Source organism: Camelina sativa, chromosome 5, assembly GCF_030686135.1.
Source record: "Camelina sativa cultivar CO46 ecotype springtype chromosome 5, ASM3068613v1".
Classification (NCBI taxonomy): Eukaryota; Viridiplantae; Streptophyta; class Magnoliopsida; order Brassicales; family Brassicaceae; genus Camelina; species Camelina sativa.
Window position 1 is genome coordinate 18,877,463 of NC_141884.1, and position 27,521 is coordinate 18,904,983.

At 31.8% G+C, this 27,521-nt stretch overlaps 2 protein-coding genes and 2 non-coding genes across 4 annotated transcripts; 3 read left to right on the forward strand and 1 right to left on the reverse strand.

The window, feature by feature from the left end:
- Positions 1-853: 853 nt before the first annotated feature.
- On the reverse strand, positions 854-11,016 carry LOC104786934 (protein argonaute 5). The gene is made up of 22 exons (XM_087450276.1): positions 10,365-11,016; positions 6,702-6,851; positions 6,013-6,540; positions 5,388-5,593; positions 5,128-5,277; positions 4,913-5,043; positions 4,656-4,765; positions 4,462-4,565; positions 4,193-4,328; positions 3,980-4,096; positions 3,762-3,869; positions 3,608-3,679; positions 3,131-3,253; positions 2,909-3,047; positions 2,705-2,826; positions 2,478-2,615; positions 2,254-2,396; positions 2,104-2,166; positions 1,784-1,983; positions 1,630-1,703; positions 1,436-1,530; positions 854-1,350 (listed from the first exon to the last, which is right to left on the reverse strand). The coding sequence occupies exons 3-22, from the start codon at positions 6,514-6,516 to the stop codon at positions 1,146-1,148; spliced, it is 2,940 nt and encodes a 979-aa protein (XP_087306402.1). The 5' UTR covers positions 6,517-6,540; positions 6,702-6,851; positions 10,365-11,016; the 3' UTR covers positions 854-1,145.
- Positions 11,017-16,177: 5,161 nt separating this feature from the next.
- LOC104786935 (UDP-D-apiose/UDP-D-xylose synthase 1) lies at positions 16,178-19,182 on the forward strand. The gene is made up of 9 exons (XM_010512416.3): positions 16,178-16,766; positions 17,001-17,093; positions 17,220-17,327; positions 17,670-17,784; positions 17,883-18,016; positions 18,103-18,204; positions 18,317-18,409; positions 18,502-18,637; positions 18,727-19,182. The coding sequence occupies exons 1-9, from the start codon at positions 16,491-16,493 to the stop codon at positions 18,837-18,839; spliced, it is 1,170 nt and encodes a 389-aa protein (XP_010510718.1). The 5' UTR covers positions 16,178-16,490; the 3' UTR covers positions 18,840-19,182.
- Positions 19,183-19,375: 193 nt separating this feature from the next.
- On the forward strand, positions 19,376-19,447 carry TRNAG-UCC (transfer RNA glycine (anticodon UCC)). Its single transcript has one exon. It is a non-coding gene; the product is annotated as a tRNA-Gly (tRNA).
- Positions 19,448-25,510: 6,063 nt separating this feature from the next.
- TRNAG-UCC (transfer RNA glycine (anticodon UCC)) lies at positions 25,511-25,582 on the forward strand. Its single transcript has one exon. It is a non-coding gene; the product is annotated as a tRNA-Gly (tRNA).
- Positions 25,583-27,521: the final 1,939 nt, after the last annotated feature.

Below are 27,521 nucleotides of genomic sequence, written 5' to 3' on the forward strand. Positions count from 1 at the left end.
AACCTCTCAGTTCCAAAGCTTCAATAACACTGTTGCACTTGGTCTCTGTTGGTGCTTCGTCTAAGATTAACATCATCATAAAATTTGGTTCATTGTTCATTGCGCAGAAAACAATGTCCAGTAACATCATGTGGTAGTGCTAAGAGGAACATTGTAATATCTATATTTCAAAGCTTCAAGGACGCTGAAGAAGTCCGTTTTATCTTTTGATGTGTTTTGGAGATTACCATCAAATTTAATGGTTCACAATAACTTGCAGCCTTGCAGGGTTTTCCAATGTCAACTAACAAACTATGAACTCTCGTAGATTCAGATTGAGCCTCTTGGATGGTGATTCCTGATTCCCTATAGTCTCCGATCGATGATGGATCCGAGAAGAACTTTTTTCCCCTCATCAACATAAGCCTTGATTGACAAGGCACCGCAATAACCCATCCTCTCAAGAAAATAGTTCATATTCCTATAAATCTCATCAGGACTGAGACCACTAGGAAATGGGAAAACCAACATGTCCCAGAAGACGCAGCATGGCTTACTCGATTCTGATATCTCCTCTCGCCGAGAATTTGTGTATATACTTTTTCTTTTACGTGGAGAAGTTAGGGTTTGATTTGTGGCTGCGCTGCTGATGAGAGCATATTGTTTGAAAAGGAGCCTTTTCTACCTACGGATGAGAGTCGGTTAGCCTTTTACATTGAGTCCCAACTCCCAAATAATAAAAAAGCTTCCTTACTACGTAGGTAAAAATCATGACTTGAAATTTCAGTTTCATCAAAATTATGTGAAGTCAACTATAAAAGTAAAGAAAGAAGAGTAAAAAACAGTGGCATATAAGTTAAATTTTCAAAGACAATGGCAAAAAACCTAAAGGCAAAATACCATTCATGTGAAAACTTATGAGCCAGGACATTATCCAAAAACCCATGATTAACGCTTTGTTTTTCACAAACGACAAACTAGTCATCAGACCATCGTCAACAGCAAAACCCATAAATATAATCCTAAGAGAAAAAGTCTGCTGAGTCCTTTAAAGTATTCCAAGCCAAACCCAAAAGGAGATAAAACCCGAGAGCCGAATAGAGTTTTTTCGAAATTATTAACGGCATTTAAAACTGGTCAAAGAGAGAAGTATCATCATCACTTCATCAGCAATAAAACATCACTTCCTTGACGTTGTCTTTTACTGCTGGGAGCTGCGAAGCGACTGGTCCTCCACTTGTTGTGTTCCTCGACCTGCTCGAGCCTCCATCTGAGAACTCACTCTCCATGTAATAACGAGCTCGGAAAGCAGCCAAGTGTGCGTAGTAAGCTGGTGGCACAATTGACACTGCTTTCGTGCACCTTGCATACCTGCATAGTTTTATACTTTGTTTAGCGAGAGAAGTTCAGACAGTCAAAGTTGTCAAAAAAGAAAATGTACAATGTTGTTCCTTACGTGTAGCACAGGTTGTTGGTTAGCGTTTGCAAGGCATCAGCTGAGAAACCGTTCTCGTCGAGAAGCACATGGTAATGCGCAGGCCTGCTTGTTCCCTATTACCATTCAAACATTCGAAGAAACTTAATAATATAAACTATGCAGAGACCATGATCTCATTAATTTGGGTCTAGATTCTTGGAAGCAATCAATACCTGTATACCAGCGTGGCTATTCAAATAGAAGTCGAACTCATTTGGATGACAGATTTGAGTGTCAACCACAGTACCTAAGAAGAAATGAAAATATATTTAAGATTTAATCATCAGAAGAATTAGGAATTAAAAATGAAGAGGAGATTGTGGAAACCTGGGAGAATATTGCCACTCCTATCAGTCATATCACGATTCCCGTGTTGAGCAGGGAACAATCGAGTGTGGTGTCGTTTCTGGACTATCACAAAAGTGACACGAGGAGCATAATGCTCCTGGAGAGAGTTACAAGCCTTGCGTATAGCATTCATCTCATGGAGCAGAACCTGGTTAAACTGCCCTTCGCTTACTCCATCACTGCATAAAGAGAAACCCATTAAAAAAACATGGTCAGTTGCTCAAAGACAGATTATTACATTTAAGTAAAGCCAAACATGGTCATGAGCAGATTATTACATTTCAAGGAAAATCACTTACCGGTAGAATATGATCCTATGAGGTATCTGTCCCGTAGCTTTCCTGAATGCTATGAAGTGTTCCCTGAAATCACAAGTACTGTCCCCTTTCATTGATCTTGTCAAAAAAAATAGAAAATAGAATAAAAAGTTGTAGATATTTTGTTCTTACCTTATTAAACCAGAGTGGACTAACCCTCGCTCGGGATCCTGTACCAGCTTATACAGGTACTGAATGATTTCTTCCCTATGAGCCTGAGCAGAAACCAATCCTCGGTATTTTGTTATTTCAGGCCAGTCCATAGAGGCCACAACCTGTAGTTTAAAGAGAATTACCATTTTTGATGAATCAGTAATGAAATGAGATACAAGTAGTATTAATCAAGATATACATACAGCGGCAATAGATGGACTCGAGTCTTCTCCAGGTTGCGGGTGAGTAACATCAGCACCCATGATTATGGTTGGGCGATCAGTAATAAGAGGTATGTTTCTTCTGATAGCATCATTAAGAACAGTGTTCCTTCCCCCAGTCTGTAATACAAAATAACCGTTTTACACCATCATATAAGTACAATTGAATGATTAAAACATGAAACAATAAGATGCATAGATGACTAGACCTTGACATTGATCTTCAATGCGACATTTTCCATGTACTGCTTATTGAGTTTAACAACTTGTCTTGGTTGACAACACTGAGAGACGATCCCCAATTCTGTTTCACAGATCCTTTTGATTTTTCCTGCAGACAGAAAAAGAACTTCAGGAACAGATTGTCGAAATAAATTTACACCAAATATAACCAATCATTTTTACAGACTTACCATACGATCCACTCACATCAGGTAATATGACAATCAATAGTTGGAGACCAGGTGCCCTTTTGTAGATATCATGGAGAGCTTCCTCAATACTTTGAGGTGGATAAGAGATGAGCGGAATAATAGGCTGTGTATTAAATTGCTGGTATACATAATATAAAACAGTTAGTAACTTTTCGGGCGTGACATTGTGACAAGAACCCAACAGCATGAGATAAGTCAGACCATTCCTTTGCTGACGCACATCTCAGTCAGCTGTTTGCAGAACTCTACCGGTAAATGTTGGTCAATCCGTGTAGCAAAAGTTACGCAAGTCCAAGACTTAACTGTTGCTCCATTAACCATTTTCTGTAGCACACATATATCACAGCCAAAGGGAGGTAAGAGATCCAAAAAAAATTAAAACACACGTTAAACAACAATAAAGGCATTAAGTACGATCTTCATCACCAACTTTTTCTTCCACATCATAATCCAAGGCAGAGAAATAAAAGATCTATCAAAACGAGTAAAATAGAAGTACATTTCGTAACTAGTTTCAAGTTCCTACAGAACACAAAAAGAACTTTTTCTTCCCACATCCAAATCCCAAAGCTGAGAAATATAAGATTTATCAAAAGAGAAAAATAGAAGTATATATCATATCTAGCTTCAAGTGCCTACAGAAAGCAAAAAGCCTATGATAGTCAATTACAGTATTACCTTGTTAATCATGTTCCACTGTCCTAGCGATGGATTTACCATTTTCTCTCTACCACTCTCATGGTACTTCAACTGTAAACAGAAACAACATCGTGATGAGCAACATTGAAAAGAAAACGCAAAGTAATAACAAAAGTGTAGTCGAGAAAATCACCAATGGCGGAGGAAGTACACGAGCTTCAATCGAGGCCAGTTGGGAAGTCACTGACATCCCAAACTCCTTGCTCACATCATCAGCGTTATAATTATTTTCCACAACCAACTAATAATAGAAAAAAAAAAAACGTGATGTTAAACAGACGTGCAAGATTGAAGACTCCTTTTCCGACGGAAGAATTATTGTAAAAGTGATGCAAAGGGGATAAAACTTACATCTTTGATTGAACTCTCTCTCTGTGCAGGTCGTTGGCAGGTAGCTCTTAGCAACGCCGTCACTTGCCTCTCATTGAGCCTTTTGGTGTATCTTTGGTCTTTAGCAATTTTACATAACTGCAAGAACCAGAAACAACCAGATATTTAATGATACATAATGCATCCAAGAAAATGATGGAGATAAAAGAGTAGATGATTAAACTAAAATCATACTTCCATGGGTATGTAAACAGGTCTTGCGTCACTCCCAGTTTGGATAGCAGGTAGAGACGTGTATCTCACCCTATAATTATATTTTTCAGCAAAATATTGTATAACCGTCTTCTCTGATTTGTCCTCTAACGTGAACCTGAAATTATAAGAACAAAAGAAACATCCGCTACTTTATAACCAAAGATCAAACACCTCTTTCAAGAAAAAACAACGAACAAAGTTCAATGATTCTGCACTTGGTTAAGGCTCAATGAAGTAAGCATCTTCACCTTAGCTGACTGATGGGACAGCTGGAAATCCCACTGATCTTGGCACTTTTTTCGTTATTCCAATGTACCAACGTGACTTTTAGTGTCCTCAAAACTTTCTTCACCTAGATACCAACATATGATTTTCAAAGTATAAAAGGCATCCTCTTGCATAATATTAACAATTTAAATGTGGAGTAAAGTCAGAGATGTACCTTAAGCCGATCTGAGTCCCTAAGTGGTCTGCTTAAGTCCCTTATATTCAGAAACTTGCTAATAAAGTCTGTGACAAGAATCGGTTCATAGAATGATCTTGCTGAAACGTCTGCATCATAAGAAAAAACATAGCTATAAATGCATCAAAATAATCTCCACTCAAAATAAAAAACAAGTAGAATTATTGAAACCTCAACCAAAAAGAAGAGATTTAATCAACAGCATCAACCCAGGAAAACATTTAACATGTTCTTACCAATATTAAGCGACAAGCCCATCTGAGTTAGCCTTAGACTTTGGAAATAACCTCTGTAGTACTCAATACCATCTCCAAAATCACCCTGACCAAAACCAGTGCTAAAAAAAGACCTCCCAACAGAGACATAACTGCAAAGAAGTAATACAGGGAATCTTAAGTCTATGCATAGCTTTTGTTAATAAGGAAGTTTAAGCAAATTCCAGATTTCCTACTATTGAGAGGGCGTATCCCTGAGAGCAACATCAAGAACTTGGATAACATCATAGGGAGCATCTCTTTGCTTGTGACGCAGAAACTGTTGCAACTGATAAAGATCAGGTCTTGACGCCAGCTTTATAGCAACTTTAAACTGTCTGTCCTTCCTGCCAGAAAGAAATCACAATGCCAAACAAACAAAAAAAAATGTAAATAAAGGGCATTTCTGAACAAAACAAAACAAACCCATCTACGAAGAGTTAAAAAAAGGCATTACCCAAAAGAACCATCAGCTCTTTTTTCCGTCAGATTCACAACAAACACTTTCGATTCAAAAGGTAAAGCACCAGCAGTATAGATGCTTTTCCTTCCATCATACGCAGGAGTCTTCCCTGCCAAGTGAGAATCTTTATATGTTTTAGCCAAAACTTTCATAACGTTCCTGTTCACTGCCTTTGATATAACCTCAGGACTGATCGAAACCTGTAACCCAAAAAAAAAACAAAACTTTTAGCCGTACAACTCCATTCATGAAAACAACAACAACGCTATATGACAAAAAAAAAAAAAAAAAAAAAAAACAAGTCAATAAACACAGACCCTGAAAAAAACAGATTCATCATCTCAAAAAATCTCTACGAACTTTTTAAAAAACATACGAAAATACATCAGATCAACAGTATAATAGAACAAACAACAGTAGATTCGTCAAATGAAAAAAAAAAAAACCCTAACGATGAACACAAACGACAAAATCAAGTCTTAAACGCGGATTCTAGTGAACAAAAACACAAAGACAAAATCAAAGTCGTAAGACGTACAAGGTTTACAAAAACAAAAAAACAAAAATCACCCATGAAAGAGACGAAAATATTTGAAACCACCACACGAGAGAGACTTACATCGTAATGGTAGAGATCACGATCGGCAACTTGAACAAGGAAATGATTCGCACGAACAGTGATTTTCCTCCCCACAGTACCACGCCCTGGCCGTAACTGATGCGTCACCGCCTTCGACGACTCCGGTGGAAGCGTATCCTCGGGTTTCGTCTCCGCCGGAGTAATCTCAAGCTTCGACAACGCCGCAGCAGCGTTAGAAGACTCCGTAGTAGAAGAAACCTTGCTTTCCTCTTTAGACGAAGAAGAAGCAACAGACACCGTCGCCTTAGAAGAAGACGCAACTTGACTCGCAGTCGGATCTCCGGTCAAGACGACACCGCGACCTCTCCCGGCAGAAACAGGAACTTGCGTCGCCGTCAGATCTCCGGGTCCGACGTTACCACGACCTCTCCCGCGAGAAACAGGAGCACCACCACGGCCACCGTGACCAGAAGAAGACTGGTCAGACCTCCGTCCACCTCTGCCGCCACGACCAGCGCCGCCGTGACTGCCGCGATTCGACATTGTGATTGTGTAAGCAGAAGAAACCTTCCAGAAGTAGAAACAAAATCTTTTCAAAAACGGAGAGAGAGAAAATGAGAAGTTAAATGGTTTACTGTGTAGAGAAGAGAGTGGGACGACGACGTCTCCGTTTTTAAAGAGAAACTGCAAGTTAAAGGAACAAATATAATGCCAGATTACTATTTTACCCTTATTGTTTTTCCTCCTCGTTTCTGACGATTTTACCCTTGCCGCTTTGCCTTCTCTTTCTTTCTTTTTAACCGTTCAGAAATATGCAATTGACTGATTTGCCCTTGTAGCTTCGTGACCACGTTCCTCGTAATTTCCTCTGTGCTTTACTGTTGGGTCGTCGTATTTTTAACTTTTTATTATAAAAATAAAAATAAAAAAAAATAAAGAAAGGCTGTGTTCTTTTTTCATGAATTGGAAGTCTGTATATGCTTTATGCAGAAGAACCAGAGTAGGGACGAAATAACAGATTTTACCACTATTGGGACTATGTTATTTACTATTCCAGCTTTTTTCTATTTTGTACTTTACTTGAAGAACTTATGTAATTCGTGATTTTTTTTTAACATAGAAGAAAATAAAAACGAAAGAAACATTTAACGATTTGTGTTTTTTACAAGTCCAAAGAAGATTTGTATCAGTGAATAATGATAAGTATCATCTCAGCTGATTATGATTGATGATTTGATGTATATATATCTGACACATTCATAATATCCCTCAAACAATCAATATTTGAAAGACAGAAGGAGTATTAGTGAATAAAGAAATAAGTATCATCTCAGCTAATTATGATTGATGATTTGATGTATATATATCTGACACATTCATAATATCCCTCTTTAACTACACACCACCATGACCATCATGTCAGTTTCTTACGGCAGGCAGGTTCATTGGTTACGAGGTCTTGTTTTTTACTGATGTTAAAAAAAAATGCTAAAAGTTTTGGGATTAATGTTTTTGTTTGTTCTTACCTTCTTCATTAATTTATACAACCCATGTCGTACGAATTAGCCTTTTTCTTTATTAGAGAGTTTGAATTTTTAATTATTATTATTTTTTCAAAATAATTATTATTACTGTATTATCTTTATGGATTTTAGTTTAATGTATTTGCATTGTGAGACTGCTTTATATTTAGGCAAAGGACCGATTTAAAAATAAACTGTTTCCTTTTCTAGCGAACAACAATCTTTAAATGTTTGTAACTATTTAATACTCTCTTTGTATCACAAAATGATAATTTTTTATGATTTTTTTTAAAAAATTGATTTTCTGTATACTTTAATCAATTAATATTAAAAAATTATGAATTTCAAGAATTACTAATGAGAATTTAAAAGTTTAATGGATTACTATTAGTTACTAATTATAAAAATATGTTATTATAAATAAAGAATGCATTTATAGTTAAACATTAAAAAAAATCCTAAAACATCGGCTCTGATTGGTACAAGACTTTTAAAACTTTAAAAAAAATTAAAGCCTTGAAAGCCATTTATTTGCCAATCAAACTTTTTTGACTTTAATTTTTTTTAAAGCTTTGTAAGTCACTTATTTTTTTTCTTTCCTTGTTTTCTCAAAATTTTAAAAACGTCAAAACCAGGTTTTAAAATTAAAAAAATATAAAACTTTATTTTTTTCTCCCCCATTATACTTAAAAGCTTTCCAAAAGTTTATATATAAATTTTACATAAATTATTTTTACACATTAATTATTCTTATTTTTTTCTCCTTCTTTTAAGATCCATTTTAATAATAATTATTTTTATTTTCATTATCATCATTTCAATATATTTTAGTAATAAAAGTAACAGCTTCAGCTTTAAAAGTATTTGTTACCAATCAAATTTTAACAGTTAAAGTTTCTACAGTTAAAGCATCTACAGCTAAATTCTCTACAGCTAAAATTTTAAAGTTAAAGTCTTTACAGTCATAAGTAACAGCCGTTACCAATCGGGGCCATCATCTATTGTGATACAGAGAGAATTCAATTTTGTGGGAATTATAAGTAATTTTGTATATAAAACATGCTAATCCTTATTTATATTTGTAACCATTCTAAATTCTTATGTTATAAATGGATTTTTTTGGTTAGTGGAGTTTGACTAACGAGTACCTAATGTTCCTTGTATCAACGTGTTTAAAATGGTAATGAAACTAAATTCAAAGATTATTGCGATTGATGTTAATAGTAAGTAAGACTTATGGCCAGTCAAAGCTTTGGTTAGAGCATTTTCATCATTAATACTCAAATGAATGTTTTAAACTTTAAATAATACTAGATATTTATTCGCGGTACACCGTGAGACTATATTTTTTATTTAGAAATGTAAAATAAAATTTCTTTATTATATTAACTATATATGTATATAATATATTTTGTATTTTTTAATCTACTTTAGTTTTACATCAATTACATTATGTAGTGTATAATTTATATTGTCTACATGTAGTGGTTTATTATATACAAGTTAGGATATCTTTATTATTCATTAAATTTAATTTAGTCAACAAATATATTTTTTGTGATTTTTCTTTTTTATTTACAATGTAGAGATAATAATATTACATAATATATTCTATTTGTATAATTATATGAGTATACTACAATTTGAATTTGTAATTTTGATTGTTTTATCTCTATATTATTTAACACTTTTATATTTATAGTTGTGCAAGTCGATTAAAATGGTGGAGAGTTTTTTTGTAAAGTTTGATTTATATCAATTGTTTCTTATTAGAATGGATTAAAAATCTATATATTAATATATTAGCTACTAAAAAACACTTCGGTGAAGATGTAAATTTTTTTTTAACAATTTGTGTTAGTTCGGGCCCCAAATTTTTAAAAAAATTAAAGTTATTATTAACAGTTTAATCACTTGGCTTTCAAGAAAATAAGTTATTATCAACAGTTTTTTAGAGAATAGATTAATTAAATATAAAATATTTAATGCTAATGGGTGTTGGTCCAATACTTTTGGAAATTTGAATAGAAAAAAATCTTCTTAAGTTAGATTCCAAATTTGATATTATTTAAAGTAAAAAATAATTAAAAGATTAATGTTAATGGTATGATTGTAAATAAGTTCCAACTCCAAGATTTATTTTATAAATGTCTCCAAAAATGTATATATAGATTAGAATAATACTAATCTAGTTTTAGATTCTCACTAACTTGTTTTTATTTTTATTACTCCCATTAGTCATCCTTAAATATGAGTGTCTTATCTAATATATATTAAAAATGCATTTTAAGTATATTTTATAATGTTATAAATGTTGGATATAGAATCTATGTAATATTAGGAAAATAAAACTAGAAACTGTAGTTATAGTATAATACATTATATTTTTAAAAAATATATATTACATTATAAAAACTTTAAAACATATATTACAATACTAACAAATCAAACTAAAAACTCGATATTATAAGAAGAAACAAATACATAGAATGATAAAAACATATAAAAGCATTATAAGTAACTTAATTTCTCAAAACTAAATGCAAACTTTGACCAATGACAAAGCATAAATATCTAAGACAACCTAATGAAATGAAAACCCAGAAACCACAATCTAAACTAGACGACGCAGTAAACCAAAAACTGAATTGCAAATATAAGTCTCAGAATCATAAACCTTCGACTAAGATACCAATAAGAATGACCTTCACATCTGACTTCAAACTAAAAGAAAAGTATTCCTAGATTTTATTCGCATAATCAAATTCGACATCAAATTGGAACCCCCGATCCAATTAACAAAGGGATTTTTTCTAATAAGAAAACTACCAATGAATATGACGAAGAGGAGATGTTTTCTTTGCTTACCTACAGTGCCCTCGGCTGCAATTTCCGATCAGAACGTTGATTGGTTTGTACGTTGATTTTGATTATACGAAATCTAGGAATGATTTTAATAAATCGATTCATGAAGCAGAGTGTGTTCCTTGATTGTATAGAGAGAGAGGGTCAAATGAAGAAAAGGGGAAAAAACAAAATAAAATGAAACAAATGCATTATTGATACGTTAAGGTGTCTCTGAGTATCTAAGTTAGTCTGGGCAGAGAATAAATCAATTTATAAAGCAGAGTGTGTTCCTTGATTGTATCGAGAGAGGGTCAAATGAAGAAAAGGGGAAAAAAACAAAACAAAACAAAACCAATGCATTATTGACACGTTAAGGTGTCTCTGAGTATCTAAATAAGTCTGGGAAGATAATAAATCGATTCATGAAGCAGAGTGTGTTCCTTGATTGTATCGAGAGAGAGAGGGTCAAATGAAGAAAAGGGGAAAAAACAAAACAAAACGAAACCAATGCATTATTGACACGTTAAGGTGTCTTTGAATATCTAAATAAGTCTGGGCAGAGAATAAATCGATTCATGAAGCAGAGTGTGTTCCTTGATTGTATCGAGAGAGAGAGGGTCAAATGAAGAAAAGGGAAAAAAAAAACAAAACAAAACGAAACCAATGCATTATTGACACGTTAAGGTGTCTCTGAGTATCTAAATTAGTCTGCGCAGAGATGAATTGAGACGTGGCACACATATGAATTGAGACGTGGCACACATAGGAACACTTATAAGTTACTAACATATCATTTTGTAAAGGAATCAATTAGGAGAAAACCATTTTTTGCATAGTTTTTATTGATTTTACTAATTTTTGAATAGTTTATGGATTTTACCATTTTGCAAGTTACATTAATACGATTTAATATGTGTTTATTCGTTATGTTTGAGTTTAGTCGGTTCTATTTGTTCTTATGATTTAGTATTTAGTACGAAATACATATTGTATCAAGAAAATAATGGAGAATACTTAATTTTTTTCTCAAAAGTGGCAAAATCCACAAACTATTCAAAAAGTAATATATCTAAAAGATTTTTTTTTTAAAGTGGCATTTTTAACAAGAATATCTTTGGTAAAGAGCCATGTTTTAAAAATCGTTAGGCGCTAGTCAGGCGGTTGGGGTGGGCCTAGCGCCTAGCGAGAAAATTGGATATTAAACGGTGATTAATCGGAGACTAGTTTTAGAGTTATTTTATTAAATGAATAATAAAATATAAATATATATAGTATTAAATATATGTATAATTTTATTTATGTTATAAAGAAATATCAAATAAAATATAAAACTATAATATTGTCTTTAAAATTACGGTAAACATATAAAATTGTAATTTTAAAATAAAACTTTATGATTTTCATTAAAAGTTTGTACATTAGTTATTGTAAAACATCACAAACTCTTAGTTTAGATGTCTAAATAACAAAAAAAATATTTGATTTATATTTGGCTCAAAAAATAATTGGTATACACAAAATTAAGTTGGGAGTAATCGGACTAGGCGAGTTATAATCAAATTAAACATATCGAATTAAATAAGCATTATCGAAAAATTTATATTAGGCGGGATTAGTCATTAATCAAAGCAAAGAGGATGGGTTTAGCGATTTTGCAGGGTTGTAATCGGTGCTAGGCGAAGATTTTTAAAACCGGAAAAGAGTAATCAATCTTTGATGGATGGTTAGGATTGAGTTTTATATATATTTGTAAGTCATTAAGTGGTTTTGGTGGATCGAGGATATCAAGACTAATCAAGAAAATGTGGAAAGATAGGAAATAAGATTTGTTCAAAAAAATGTATTAGTATTTCGTATTAACCAGAAGGAAACTGGTTTAGAAATCAAATGTGAATTGCATTCTTATATTTTCATTGTTTTGTACCATACGAAATGGTAATCTTGAAGAAATTAAGATATCATAATTGGTAGATGTTCTTTTTAAAAAGAAACTTGTATTTGTAGTCTTTCGTACAATTAAAGTGAAACTTGTGGAACGGACCGAGTTTGGACCGTATATAACACATGAAATGAAGATCGCCTCCCCATATATATCTCTTCTTACCACCACCATTGCCGGAGCTCTTTCGCCGGACCAACCGGAACCGCCAGATCGCCTCCCCATATATATCTCTTGGCCCTTGCCTTTAGTTTTGTCGCTGGTCTTACTTTCACTACCGGATCTGACCATTCGTCGTTGGCATAGTTTTCCGCTTCTCCTTGCAAGACCGATGGACCAATTATACGCACCAGGTTGTCCACTGTTAATTTTATCATGGACAAGTTATTTTACAAAGACAATACATTATTTACTCGATAGACAAGTTTTACACTTGTCCATAATGTCCACTTGTCCTCTATTAAATTTGTCATGTACTAGATGATTACAAAATTTCTAGTAAACAACATTTTTATTAACTCGGTGGACCAGTTTTAAACTCGCACAAAGGAGAGACAACTAGTCATTTATTTATTTATATTCTAGACAAATAATTTAAGCTAATGGACAAGTTTGTACTCCTCAACTTGTCTACGAAATTTGTCATATTAGCAAGAGGGCAAAAACGTCATTCTATCTCACATTTATGGTAGATCAGAAAAGGAATCTTGATTGATTGTGGTATATTTGAAAAATTTTGTGGAAAATATGGTACATTAAACAAAATTTCCATTAGACAATGTTATACTCTATAAGGCTATATAGTATATATATACATTTGTGACGACCATTCGAATTCATATTTTACAAATGAATGACTCCAATCATGTTTTGGATATAAGTATATATCTAGCTGTTTCACGATATTTTATTTTTATAAAACGACGACATCTCAAGCTTTGAGCAGTGAGAGAAATAGAATGAGAGCTTCTACGTAAAAGAATGAAAAAAAATCTTTGCATATACAAGGTTTTCTCTCTTTTCTTATTCTATAAGAAACATCTAGATCTAGGCGTGTATTTATATGTTTTTAGATAAACATATATTTAGTCTTTCTTATCGTTTTATATATATAACTTGAGGCACGAGTTTGAATCAAGTTTGGACCGTGTTACAGTGAAACGAAGAACCTAGCATTGGTGTATTTGATCAGTCAAAAAAAGCTCAGACAGAAAAAAAAAAAAAGATGATTATATCGATATTGATGTTTGCATATATACACAATTTTGTGATAGGAAACATCGCATGGAAATTTATTGTATAGCCAGTAGGAAGTACTATATCATCTATAAAAACATAAAGTTATGAACAATAAGTAAGTGAATTCATGAATTTGGATTTGTACAACATCCAAATTTCAAAGAAAAGTGTGGTTGGGGTTTTGTGATGAGAGTTTCGAGGTTGTTGCTTCTTGGAATTGTACCTGATTATTATTGTTCATCATTTGTTTCTCTTTCTTTTTTGTCTCAATCCTTTTTAGAAAAGACAAAAAAAAAAAAAAAACACTAACTAGCATGTTTATAATAAGATTAATTTTCTTTACCTGACCATGTGGGATCAATGATCGACCGGTCGAACAGCTCACTAGCTATGGGGCAATCACATGAACCTACGGTTGCCCAAATGCTCTTTTCGGTTAAATTTTCCAATACGATAATAAAATTTTCATAACTAAGTTATAGGTCGTCTTTAATCATTATGAAAATTTTATTTATCGTATTGGAAAATTTAACCGAAAAGAGCATTTGGGCAGCCGTAGTTACTAAAACGTTATCATGGGTATGTAAATTGAGTAAATCGCATATGAAAACGTTATCTTATGCAAAATTCCAAATAAAGTTACACTAAAGTATGTGTATTTGTAGCTTTAGTGGTGTATCAAACTATAAACTTTTTGTTTTAAAAATAATATATACTCTTATAAATAAATAAAAACGGTAATAAAAAAAGTTCTTATCAATCTTAAATAAACATCTCATGTGATATTCATAGAAAATGGGGCTAACACGTAAACATGGCATTGCATCAAATCTCATAGTACGTACATGCAATTAAGGGTAGTTAATAAGGATGGAGTGTAACTAATCCACTTTAAAAACCTTTGTCGATTTAGCATTGCACGTCTAAATCTTTCCAAACAATTTTTAACATTTGTCATAAAAAATGGAATCTCCAATGCTACTTGGTCAAGTTTTCGTTCATGTCGAGAAGACTCTTTGTATTGATTCCAAAATAATTACTTTATTTATTTTTTTGGGTACTGCTGTATAATTCTTCTCTGATCAATTTTTTTTTTTTTTTTTTTCATTTAATGTTATTGATACTGTTTGAAAGTTTACATTGTGATATACATAAATCGGCGGAAAATAAAGATATCCCCGGAGTCTATAGCTCAAAAGAGGGAGTCTAAAGTCCAAAAAAGGGAGTCTAAGCCAGCGGACAAAGTATAAATCTCCGGAAACAACTAACAACTAGAAGGAAAGTTACAAACCGCATTCGAAAGAGAACAAATCCAATAGCTAAGAATAGAGGCATACTGACAATAATAACTAAGGCAAACACTATGTCATAAACAAACAAATCAAACTTCTCTTCTGAAGTTTATGCGAATGAGCTGTATCAATGCTGCCCACGGCCAAAACATCGATCAACAACTGCCTCCTCCTATAACAATGAGAGATGATCTCTTCAAATCAGACTTCATAACCTGACAAATAAAGGCCCAATTCAGAACTTTAATACACTTCCAGATGCGGCGAGACTACTGATGCGTCAAAGAGTACCTAAATAGAAGCCATACAAAAGCAATCCGACATTCTCTAGATTCGGAAACGCATAAGACAAGGAGCAAAACAAAATCAAAATCATTTTGATGAGCTTCAAGTTCCTGAATCGAAACTCATCTATAGAGGTTACCATCACCATCAACTTCCACCTAAGATCATTATCCGATCATTTTAGAAGCTTTTAATATTTTGTTCTAAACTAGGTTACATGAAAATATAAACGTATACGCGGAAGCGAAATATTTCGGAAACAAAAAACGATTTTTCTCTAGAATTAGGAAATGGAAACGTTTACATACAAATATATATATATATATGTATATATACATACAAATATATATATATATATATATAAATATATATATATATATATATAAATATATATATATATATAATATACGTATATATACATACAAATATACATATATATATATATAGAGTAAAACACCAAACATAAAAACCATATTAAAAAATATTTGAAACAACAAAAATTCAAAACATAAATATAGAATAATTTAATTAAAACACTAATAATACTGTATATTTATATGTATTATGAATTTTCATAGTTCTATTAAGTTTCCAAAGTGAAAATTTTTTTGTAGTGTTTACACGAGAAACGGAGTTTCCACCATATTTCCAAACATAGATTTATAGAAATCATACTTTTGTGACTTGTTTATGTATTTTCACAAGTTTATGTTTCCGAAATGATTTGGAAATGAAAAACAGATTTAAAATGAATTTTTATGCAACATAGGTTTCAAATGTCTTTATTTTCATTTTTTCGATTGTTAACAAACATAATTGTAATTGCGGGATAATGGTTTTAAATGCAAATATTAATCTGATCAAGTTTTGCCACATTTTTCTATTATTGAGTCACTTAAAAAAAACTTTAGATTTGGGGTAAGATCTTTTCTGCCGACTTATATGCCATATGACGATTTATCTTGTGAAAAGAACTTTTAATTAATGAAATAAACACATTCTAGTACTTAATTACTAGATTTAACAATCATAATAATAATTAATAATCATATAAAATCATTATTAGTCGAAGAAATAATAAAACGGATATTTTTGCTTGCTCACATCCTCTAAAAATCAAAACGAGATCACGTGGATATACAGATAACGCGCGTAAATACTACGCTCCGATACCGAGAGTTGATAATAATATTTTTCAATTACGCCGAAACCAATTTGCCTCTCCGTTGTTCACATGCGATGCATCTTCTTCTTCTCTGTTAAATATCCCACCGTCACCATTAGAACGCTTTGTGTTATCTCCTCGAGAGAGAGAGAGAGAAAGCTTTACTGTAAACGAAGGATTTGATTTTTTATTTTTCTGATCTGATCTTCTCGAGAGAGAAAGTAATCATGGCGAGCGGAGCTAATAGAGTGGATCTAGATGGAAGACCGATAAAACCGATGACGATATGCATGATCGGAGCCGGAGGTTTCATCGGTTCACATCTCTGTGAGAAGCTGATGACGGAGACACCGCATAAGGTGCTTGCGCTCGATGTTTACAACGATAAGATCAAACACTTGCTTGAGCCTGATTCCGTTGAATGGAGTGGTCGGATCCAGTTTCATCGTATCAATATTAAGCATGATTCCAGGCTTGAAGGACTTATTAAGATGGCGGATCTGGTAAATAAAATTGCTTATCAAATGTTTCTTCGTTCGTATCTATCTCTCTGTTCTTCGTTGTTTATTAGTTAAGTGTGATGGTTAGTGTGATCGTGATTGATAGTGATTCTTGTCTCAGATCTGATCTGTTATTCAGAATTTGGATATGTTGATCTGTGTTTTTTTTTGTTTTCTCAGTGTTGAGATTGGTGATGCTCTGATGTAATTCTGATCTTTGTATGTTTGGTTCTGCAGACTATTAATCTAGCTGCGATCTGTACTCCAGCTGATTACAATACGCGTCCTCTTGATACTATCTACAGCAATTTCATTGATGCGCTCCCAGTGGTATTTGTTTCCTTACTTCGTTCATTACTTGCTTAAGCTGTTGTTCTAAAGAATTGATGGAAACAGTTATGTGCCTCTCATTATTATTAGTTGAAATTGATTGGTTGATGTGTTGGTTTTGTGTAGGTGAAGTACTGCTCTGAGAACAACAAGCGTCTCATTCACTTTTCCACCTGTGAAGTATATGGAAAAACCATAGGAAGCTTTCTTCCTAAGGATCATCCCCTGCGTGACGTAATGCCTTTTTGCACCTTTCGCTTTCAACATGTTATTGTCTTTTTTTTTTATCAATTTTAACCAATGAATGTACTGAGGAACATGTTGAAGCTGACGTTTTCTTTCTTTTTCCTAGCCACATGAATTGGAAATTGGGTTTCATATATATATTTTTTATGAATTCGGTTAAGAGTTGAGACAACTAGACTATCACACACCTGTACAAGCTTAGAATAATTTATATTTTTCATTTTAGGAACGTCTGGGATCTTAAGCATGTAGAAAACATGGTTTTTTGAACTTCAACTGCCTAAGGTTGGCTTCATTGTTTGCTAATGTTGTTTGTTGTGCTTTCTACAGGATCCTTCTTTCTATGTTCTTAAAGAAGATATTTCCCCTTGCATATTTGGTTCAATCGAGAAGCAGAGGTGGTCATATGCGTGTGCAAAGCAACTGATTGAGAGACTCGTTTATGGTAAGTATTTTTTTCTTAGCTGACATGTGAGTGAATATAATGTGGATGTGGTAAGAACCAAAAGGTTCACGCTTGACTTCATTTGTTTCTTGTGACAGCTGAGGGTGCTGAGAATGGACTTGAGTTCACCATTGTAAGACCTTTTAACTGGATTGGACCTAGGATGGATTTCATCCCCGGCATTGATGGTCCTAGCGAAGGTGTCCCACGTGTCCTCGCCTGCTTTAGTAATGTAAGTATGCTAAGGCGAGTCTTTAATCCAATGTCATTCTGTATATTTGCAAACTTTTGTTTAACGCTTTGCTATGTATCTTTCAGAATCTTCTACGCCGTGAGCCTCTCAAGCTTGTGGATGGTGGAGAATCACAGAGAACATTCATCTACATCAAAGATGCTATCGAAGCTGTCCTTTTGATGATTGTACGTTCTATTGCTTATATCATTCTTCGTGGTTTTTTGTTTACAAACTGTTAAACTTTAAAGGAGTTCCAACTAAAAGAACCTGCACTGATATGTTGTTTATGCGGTTCAGGAAAACCCAGAGAGGGCAAATGGGCATATCTTCAATGTTGGCAATCCAAACAACGAAGTTACAGTACGACAGCTAGCTGAAATGATGACTGAGGTGAGGAAGATTGGTTTCAAAACAACCGAAAGAGTTGGTGGATTTTTCTATCTTTCTCTGGTTCTCAAATATTAAAACGAATCATGTTTCAGGTTTACGCTAAAGTGAGTGGAGAGGTAGCCATAGAGAGCCCAACGGTTGATGTTAGCTCCAAAGAGTTTTACGGGGAAGGTTATGACGACAGTGACAAGAGAATCCCAGACATGACCATCATTAACCGCCAACTCGGTAATCCCCACATCTCAAATGATTGATAATATGCTTAAGAGAGTAAAGATCATAGCTAAATCTGATAGATTTTTTACTATGAAAAACAGGATGGGACCCGAAGACATCTCTGTGGGACTTGCTGGAGTCGACCTTAACCTATCAGCACAGGACCTACGCTGAAGCTGTAAAGAAGGCAACATCCAAACCTGTGGCTTCGTAAAATTTCCAAGACCTCAATTGTCAGCAATACTCGTTAAACACGCATCGTTTTGGCATTTTACTCTATTCGATTCTATTTTTTGTTTTTCATCCCAGAGAAAACCTTTCTTCTTGTTAAGAAAAACAGTATAATCACGGTGGTTCATTCCAAGTATATGTTCTATATTTTTCCTTATAAGTTTTCCTCTTTTTGGTTTGTGGTTTGTTACTTTGTTTGCACAATGTCCATGTATGTTGCAGCTGTCAGAAAGCAAAAGGTTAATCGTTTGTTTGTAGTGAATGATATATAGACAGAAGTGTTTGCTTTTATAAGTATATTTATGAATTTCTGTTCTACATAAAAAGCACTTCCACTTATCAGTCTTGAGTAAAGTTGAAGTGTAAAAGTATGAACATCATTGAAGCTTAGCTTTCGAAGAATTACTTTTTGGTGATCCTTAAATCCACGGCTATGAAAAGAAAAACGCTTTGGTGTTTAGCGATCTTTTAAACAAATATTAAGTATATATAAACCATAAATAAAAACTAAAATCGATAGCGTCTGTAGTCCAACGGTTAGGATAATTGCCTTCCAAGCAATAGACCCGGGTTCGACTCCCGGCAGACGCAAATTTGTTTTTTTTTTTTTTTTGCATACTGTTTTCATATCTTTGGTCGCAGAATTCTTCTGCTTGATGTTGTTTTGATTTCTTATTTAAATTCATTGTTTAACAAACGAAAGTGGTTAAAACATGTGAGTGAATTGGTCTGACCAATTCATCCATCATGAGTTAAATAAGTAAGTAATAGTTCGCGTATGATTGCTATATCAGTTATATTAATTAATTTTAATTTATCTAATAACCATACAAATATGATACTTTTATTAGAAATATGCATCTTTTATCTATCCATTTTTAAAAATATTCATTTTATAGTATGCAAAATTATAAAATTTTATAAGATTTACAAGATATTTCTAAAGATATATGAGCTTTAGAAAAAAATTAAAATTTTTAAAGCATATAGTTTACAATATGCCATCCTGGTGCAAAAGAGGGTGGCACATTGGATGCAGCGCAATGAGCACCCATTATCTGTCTCCTAGATTTGACATTCTAGGTGGTGGTGTATATCTAAAATCCCTGCATCATGAACATGTGATCGCCCAGATATGTTCTGCTTTCGAAGATAGTGCCGTGACTTACAGCTTGCATAATGCCCATGTCACTAGCAACAACGTGGAGATGAGATATTCACTGGACAACTCTGTTACCATTAGACCAGTGTGTTTCTTGTTTGTTCTATTATCAAAACTAAGTCTTCTTCTTTGGGTGTGTGTTTTCTCATGGCTAATGCAGAATATTTGAACCTGTATAAATCAAGGCTAGGTACCATCCACTTGCTCTAAGACACTTTCTGCTGAGTGCACACTACCGATCACCTCTGGAATATTCGGCGTTGCAGTTAGAGGTCGTCAGATGCTCTAGTATCCGTTTATCAGGTGAAGTCCCCATACATTTCTTTTACATCTCTTCAGTAGAAAACAGTTGTAGTGTCTCCCAAATCTTTAATCTTTCTGTCTTATCTTTATCTAGTATATATATTATTATACCGTGGGAACCTCTGATCCATACCATTTATCTACTCACTCAAGTATGACTATATAATATTTATAGGTTGGTAGTTGGTTACAAAATATGTTATAGATTAAATATAGGTTGATTACAAAAAAAAATTATAAATTAATTGGTCAATCCGTGAACTATATGCATACACTTAAGAATATCCAAAAAATCATTTGATACACTTAAATATAGATATTTGATATGTTGCTTAGCATCTCTGATGTGTTGGCTGATTTGGTAGAGAGTTTTGTTTTTGACCCCCCAAATTCTGGATATAGGCTATTGTTTGTCTCATTTTGTTACATTTTATTACTGTTTTTTTTGCCATAACGAGAGCTTACCTATTTAACATAGTTTATCATCCTTTTTTTTATATTCACTAAATTGTGTATCTTTAAAGAAGGAAATAACGTTATAATCACAAAATCTATACTAATAAAATGTAGAAGCTATAAGCTCCTAAGGCCGTCCACCTAGGATTTAAAACAATCAATAGTGATAAGACATGTCACTAATTAACATCTTTTAAAATCTCCAGAATTTTATATATTAAGAATTATTTAAAACAACCTATCATGATTTGACATGTCATTCATTAACATATTTTAAATTTCCAGAATTTTTTAGAAAAAGAAAAATTTTAAATTTATGGAAATCAAAGAACTATGCACAATATCCCACATCGGCTAGAAATTTTTTAGACAATAGTTCATAACCAGTATAAATAAGATTAATATGCTTCCAACAACGAATAAGCAGAAAAACTCGATTTATCAGGCTTCCAAATTTAAAATTTTTATTTGGTTTGATCTCGTTTTTTATTTGATCAAATTAAAACTTTAAAAAATTTCAAAAAATATTATAATATTTAAAAATTTTAAAAGTTTAAATATTATAAATATTAAAACTTTTAAAAATTCTTAGCTTTTAAAAAGTTTTTAAATATTATAAGTTTTAAAATTTAAAAGTTTAAAAGATTATAAATATTGAAACTTTTTAAAAGGTTCAAATTTTATATTTCGAAACCTTTTAAAAGTTTAAAATATTATAAATATTGATGTAATACATAAACTATCTTATTTATCTATATTTGTGCTTTTTATTTCTTATGAGCTGTAAAACATATTTTTGTATGATTTTATAGATGAGTTGATATTCTTTCATTAATTTTTTTTTTGGGTCTAAGGAAGAAGGATTGACATTGCAAGACCTTAATTTGATGTTTGAGTCAAATTTAGAGGTTTAAAGAAGAAAGATGGACGACAAACACACATGTTTTATTAGCTATACATAGGCATAACCAGGGTTACGGTTGTCACGGTTATGGTTTAATAGCCATCGATTATGGTTAGAAATTTTTAAACCTTAACCAGAACCGTTTAATAAACGGTTAAACAGTTACGTTTAAATACGGTTATGGTTCAAGTGGTTAATGTTATATACGGTTACAGTTATTTGATAATATGATACAGTTCATATTATTTGATGATATAATATAATTGATATTATTTGTTTATAATTAATATGTTCTTATAGTGTACTCATATTTCTATATATCATATGATTCATATTAAATAAATAATTATTAGTATGTTTTATTATGTTTTTAAAATATTATAAACCAAAGTAAGGATTTTGGTTTGAGAAGTTTCTAAACGCGTAGATCTAAAACCAAATAAGTATATGGATAAAATTATCAATAATTGGGTGCATGTGTTGACTATGCTGGTCTTCATGAATTTTACAAATTTTATGAGAAAATAAATGATTTTGTTCTTGGAGTTTGATAGGTTAACAAATTGTGTGGTAGTCTAAAAAAAGTTTTTCAGTGGAAGAATGTGAAGAAATTGACGAGGAAGAAGAAGAAAAAGAGTATAACGAAGAACCAAACGGTAAAAGTAATGATGACAATTACCACAAAATTTGACAATGAAAATGACAAGTAAGAATATGAAGAATAAGAAAGTATTGAATAAAAAACACGAAAACATAGGTGGTAGCGATCAATTAAATATGAAAATGACTTAAATTCATGATTATAAAATTGTTTTGTTTTTCTGGTGGTCAAAAAAATAGTTTAGGATATGTGAGGTCATCAGTTTGATTTGCCTCGCCTGGACGTCGAGTTAAATTCATGATTTTTTTTTATCAGATTTGATTTTATAACACAACTGATTTTTATATTTTAAAAAATTGTGTATCTGAAATTTAATTTGTTTCCTTAGTATTAATTTTAAATTTTTATGAGATAATATGTTATTACCGTCACCAATCATATATAATTTTTATCAAAATATATCAAATAAACCCACGCGTAGCATGGGTTCAAAACCTAATAATTACAAAAATAGTTGCAAAATCAATTAAAATTATTCAGACAAATTTTATTTATATACATATATTTTGTAGAGAAGACTATAATGGAAAAAAATTATAACTAATTTAATTGACCCCGGTAAAAAAAAATTCCTGGATCCGCCACTATTTGATATCATCTTACCATATTAATTTATTTTATAAAATTATTCATCAAATAAAATCCTTTGATATCTAACTTACAATATTAATTTGTTAATTATCATTATACTTCACCTCTCATCTTTATATATGAGTCTATTTTGTGAAACAAATAAATAATCATATTATTTATTATAATTAAAAAAAATTATTTCTGGATATACCATAAGTTAAATTTTTCAAAACAAAAAAAAGTTGGTCAATCTAGAAAATATTCAAGCTTTAGCAATATTATTCTTGAAAAATAATATCTATTGAATTAAAAAATTTACTGAGTAACTGGTCAAAATTTGAATTTTTAAATTCAATTTCATATTTTTTTGTTGAATTTTATAATTATATATATATAATATAAGAAACTTTAAATAATTTATTTTGAAATATTTTTAAAATATTGAGATATTTTGAAGAATATCATAAATATTTAATAGATCAAAAAGTTAGAAACTATAAACGCTCTAATTTGATTTGTTATAGCAATGGTCAATAATATGTCAAACTATAATATAAAAGAATTTCAAGAAACCAAGTATATTAAAACAAAAATTATAACATATATTGAATTACTCATAATATAATAACTCGTTTTTAAAAACCAAATTTACAAAAAATTATGTTTTATAATGACATTCAAGTCATGATGTAGAATATACATTGAAATAACTTCACATACATAAATAAATACAACATATTAAATTTTCATTTTAAAATATAAAAGACAAAAAATTTTATAAAAAGAAATTTAACCCGTGTTATAGTACGAGTACTTATCTAGAATCATTAACAATATAAAACTTACAAAATATGTGTTTTTTTTTATATATAACTAAGGGTAAATCCCCAGGCCAATGGAAGGGCCCAAAACTAATCCTTGGAGGAGGTGCAGTCAACGGATAGACCCTCTCTCCGGGTATTCAAATGGACCGTAAGTAAGGGTCCATATCCATGTGGCCACATAGTAAATGAATAGCAATTCCGCATATGGGAGAATTGATCTGTGATCTGGACCAACAGGACAACTCTTCCAAGTTCCAACCAGATGGGAACTACTAGCCCACCACCATATGGTTAAAATATGTGTTTTTTTCAAGTCATCATATTTAGCATAAAATTTTATTGCATAATATTTTATCAAAAAAAAATTTTAAAAAATAATCACATAAATTTTATTTTATATAAAAATTACAATATAAATAAAAAGATTCTCAACCCGTACTCTAACATGGATCCTAATCTAGTAACAGTGAAATTTTATCTTTTTCTCTTTTGTTTTTTCCTTATGGGAAATCGCTTGGAGAGTGAAGCAAAAGCAAAGAAAAAAAAATTATTTGCTTACTTTTTATAGACTACAAAAAAAAATGGATTTTAGATTTTACGTATGTACATAAGTCACGCTTTTGGTTGAAACAAGCTTGAAGACAATGGATCTTAGGAGGTGTATTGAAAGATGGATTTTGGAGGATTTGGTGGGATTTATGAAATTTGGATTTTAAGAGATTTTAAAAGAGTGTTTGGGATTGTTTTGTGGAATTGTTAGATATTTCATTTCAGAAAAGAAAAAATAGTTTGTGATTTGGTGAGATTTTAAGAGATTACATAAGGTGATTTTAAGAGATTTTAGAATAAAAAAAAAAGATTTTAATATGACATATATATATATATCGATGACCCAAAGTGCTCTGCCCAAAGATTTCAAATGAGTGGGTTTATGAAAACGAACGGAAATTCACCAAAATAAAAGCTGGGCTCTCTCTGTAACATCGTTTGTGGTAACGAAGTTTGTTGGTATTCCATTGGCCACTAATCTTCTCACTTTGGTGAAGCAAAGAGCGCAGGATCGATAGAATAAAATGCATGTTTCGAACTGTTATACCAAATTGTTCTAGTTTTGGCCTAATCGGGAGCTTTGTTGTCTGCTGAATTTGGAGCAGGTACCATCCGTGTGGTTGCACCAAAACTAGTAGCCTGATAAAAAAAACTTAATAAACAAAGATACGAGAACGAGAGCATATATGCTCAAGGTGTGATTTAATCATTAGAACAAATATGAGAACGAGAGCATCTATAATATTAGAACGAAAGCTTTCAATTTTTTTTTTTATAACAAATCCTTCAAAATAACATCTCTTAAGGTGTGATTTGTTCAATTGGATTTCTTATGTAAAAATGTAGTTAAAGTCTCTTAAAATCTCCTAAAATCCATGTTATGGTTTTTTAGAAAAATAAAAATTATGTTTTGAATAACAGTAGATTTGATATGATTCTTACAAATTGTTTATTGAATAACAAAAGATTGTGAGTGATTTTAAATGATTTAATAAAAATTCCAGATTCAATAACATTGGATTTGGCAAGTGATTTGAAAATCACAAGTTGAATAACATGTGATTTTAAAACAAATCCAAAATCCTCCAAAATCCATCTTTCAATACACCCGCTTAGATTTTACGTATGATTCACATAGTTTTTGGTTGATAAAATACGTGGTGTGTCTTTTAAACAGATATTAAATATATATAAACTGTAAAAACGAAAACTAAAATTGATAGCGTCTGTAGTCCAACGGTTAGGATAATTGCCTTCCAAGCAATAGACCCGGGTTCGACTCCCGGCAGACGCAATATTACTTTTTTAATTTTTGTAAACGTCTCTGTTTTCATTTCTTTAGACGCAGAGTTTCTTTTGTTTTTCTTAAAAATAAAATTCAGTGATCTTCACAGACGAAGGTGGTTAAACAAAAGTTGAACGTGAATAGCTGTGACCAATTCTTGAGATAAGTTTAAAAAAACCAAGTTTAGAGTATATAATCTTAACGTGGGTTGTGTCAAGCTTAGTGGATTTCAAGGTAGTTACAAGAGTTTTGAGAAAGGGTTCTTCAAAGTTAATGTTAGTAGTAGCGAGATACAATTAAGTATAGCCGTATAGTTGATCCGGGCATAGGCGGATGTACGTTGGTCATAGGGATTGCAAATGCACCTTATAAAATTTTATATTTTTGAATGTAATTTATCTAGGATACTTAGAGCCTATTCAGATTTGTTGTTAAGAAATCTACTATGAACCTAGGTGAGACTTGATCAAACTTTCCCAAAGATAACCAAATCCATTTAACTTAGTCATTTTCTCACGAAACAACCGGTTCTTAGAACTTAATATGAGTAGGATGGACTTAGCAACAAATCATAGTATTTGAGATCAAACAACTTGTGCTTGTAGCATTTATATGTTTATACATTCCTTTTGTGCTATTTTCACATTTTCAACTCTTATGAATGCTTGTGTTTAGTTAAGTATTTTGTTTTACTATGTGGTGTGGTGATGAATAGTTACGAAAACTTAGACTTTGAAACTTACAGATCTATACAACAAGTCAACAATGCAAGAAACATAAAAACAGTTACGAATACTTAGAATTTGAAACTTACAGATCTATACATCAAGTCAACAATACAAGAAACATTAAAAAAAAAAAAAATCACAATCATAACTCATAATAAACAAACATCTTCTTGCTTCATCATCTTCCAGCTTCCAGAAATCACAAGATCCACATCCAGTTTAGCAACAAGAATCACAAGATCCACACGACACAACATTTGGAATAGTAAATAACTTTTGATTTTCTTATTTTCAAAGTAATTGATAGAGGTTTTCATTTGGATTTCTGATGAATTTAATGTTATTTTACATAATCTTATTTTTTATTTATTTTACGATGAATTTGTCAATTTTAGCACTACAAATTACTACTACCAATCACGAAAATGTCACATATGAATTTTATCAACTTTTGCACAACAACAAGTGACCATCTAGCTAGTAAACCCTTAAAGTTGAATGAAACATTCACTTTCGTTTTTGGATCTATTCAATATTTCTTCTTCATATCTGGATCAAAAAATTATAATTACATATTTTCTATTATATTTAAATAGTTTTCATTAGTTTCACTTTCTTTCCAATCGAATTGTGCTTTTAATGCATAGTAACAACACTCTTTTTGTATAGTATTTGCATAAGCTTTGCATAATATTTGAGTAATACTTATTTTTGTTGGAATTCTCTTGTTTTTTATGATAAATATTTATACCACAATTTAAATGAATAATCCTAGCAAAATGGATATAAATTTTTATCTTAATTCATTTAAAACTTATTTTTACATTATATATATACTTTTGGTGATGATGACATGTCAGTCCAAGTGGTTGTTGATTCTGGTGATGTAGAACAACAAGAACTGCAGTTTAATTTTGGGCTCAATCCCATGGCATTGGAAGATTTCATCTTGAAGTATAAGGAAACAGAGTGTAGTATTTGCTTTGGTGATTTTGAAACTGACGTTCCATTGGCGGACACAGTATGTGGACATGCGTTCCACTTACGCTGCATTCACAATGCAATGCAGTTGCAAACACTTTGTCCAACTTGTGATGTCATTGTTGTCTATAATATGTGATATTAATGTCATTGTTGTCTATAATAGTGATGTATTGAGTGAATTAAATAATGTACTTCAATATTTCCCTATTGTAATTTTTGAATTCTGTACTGAATAA

Coding starts and splice junctions, on each gene's coding strand:
- LOC104786934 (XM_087450276.1), bottom strand. CDS start 6,516: ATGTCGAATCGCGGCAGTCACGGCGGCGCTGGTCGTGGCGGCAGAGGT. Junction 5,594..6,012: donor GTGATCTCTACCATTACGAT/GTAAGTCTCTCT, acceptor TTTGGGTTACAG/GTTTCGATCAGTCCTGAGGT. Junction 2,397..2,477: donor CGAGTCCATCTATTGCCGCT/GTATGTATATCT, acceptor TTTAAACTACAG/GTTGTGGCCTCTATGGACTG.
- LOC104786935 (XM_010512416.3), top strand. CDS start 16,491: ATGGCGAGCGGAGCTAATAGAGTGGATCTAGATGGAAGACCGATAAAA. Junction 18,205..18,316: donor AAGCTGTCCTTTTGATGATT/GTACGTTCTATT, acceptor TATGCGGTTCAG/GAAAACCCAGAGAGGGCAAA. Junction 18,638..18,726: donor CATCATTAACCGCCAACTCG/GTAATCCCCACA, acceptor TATGAAAAACAG/GATGGGACCCGAAGACATCT.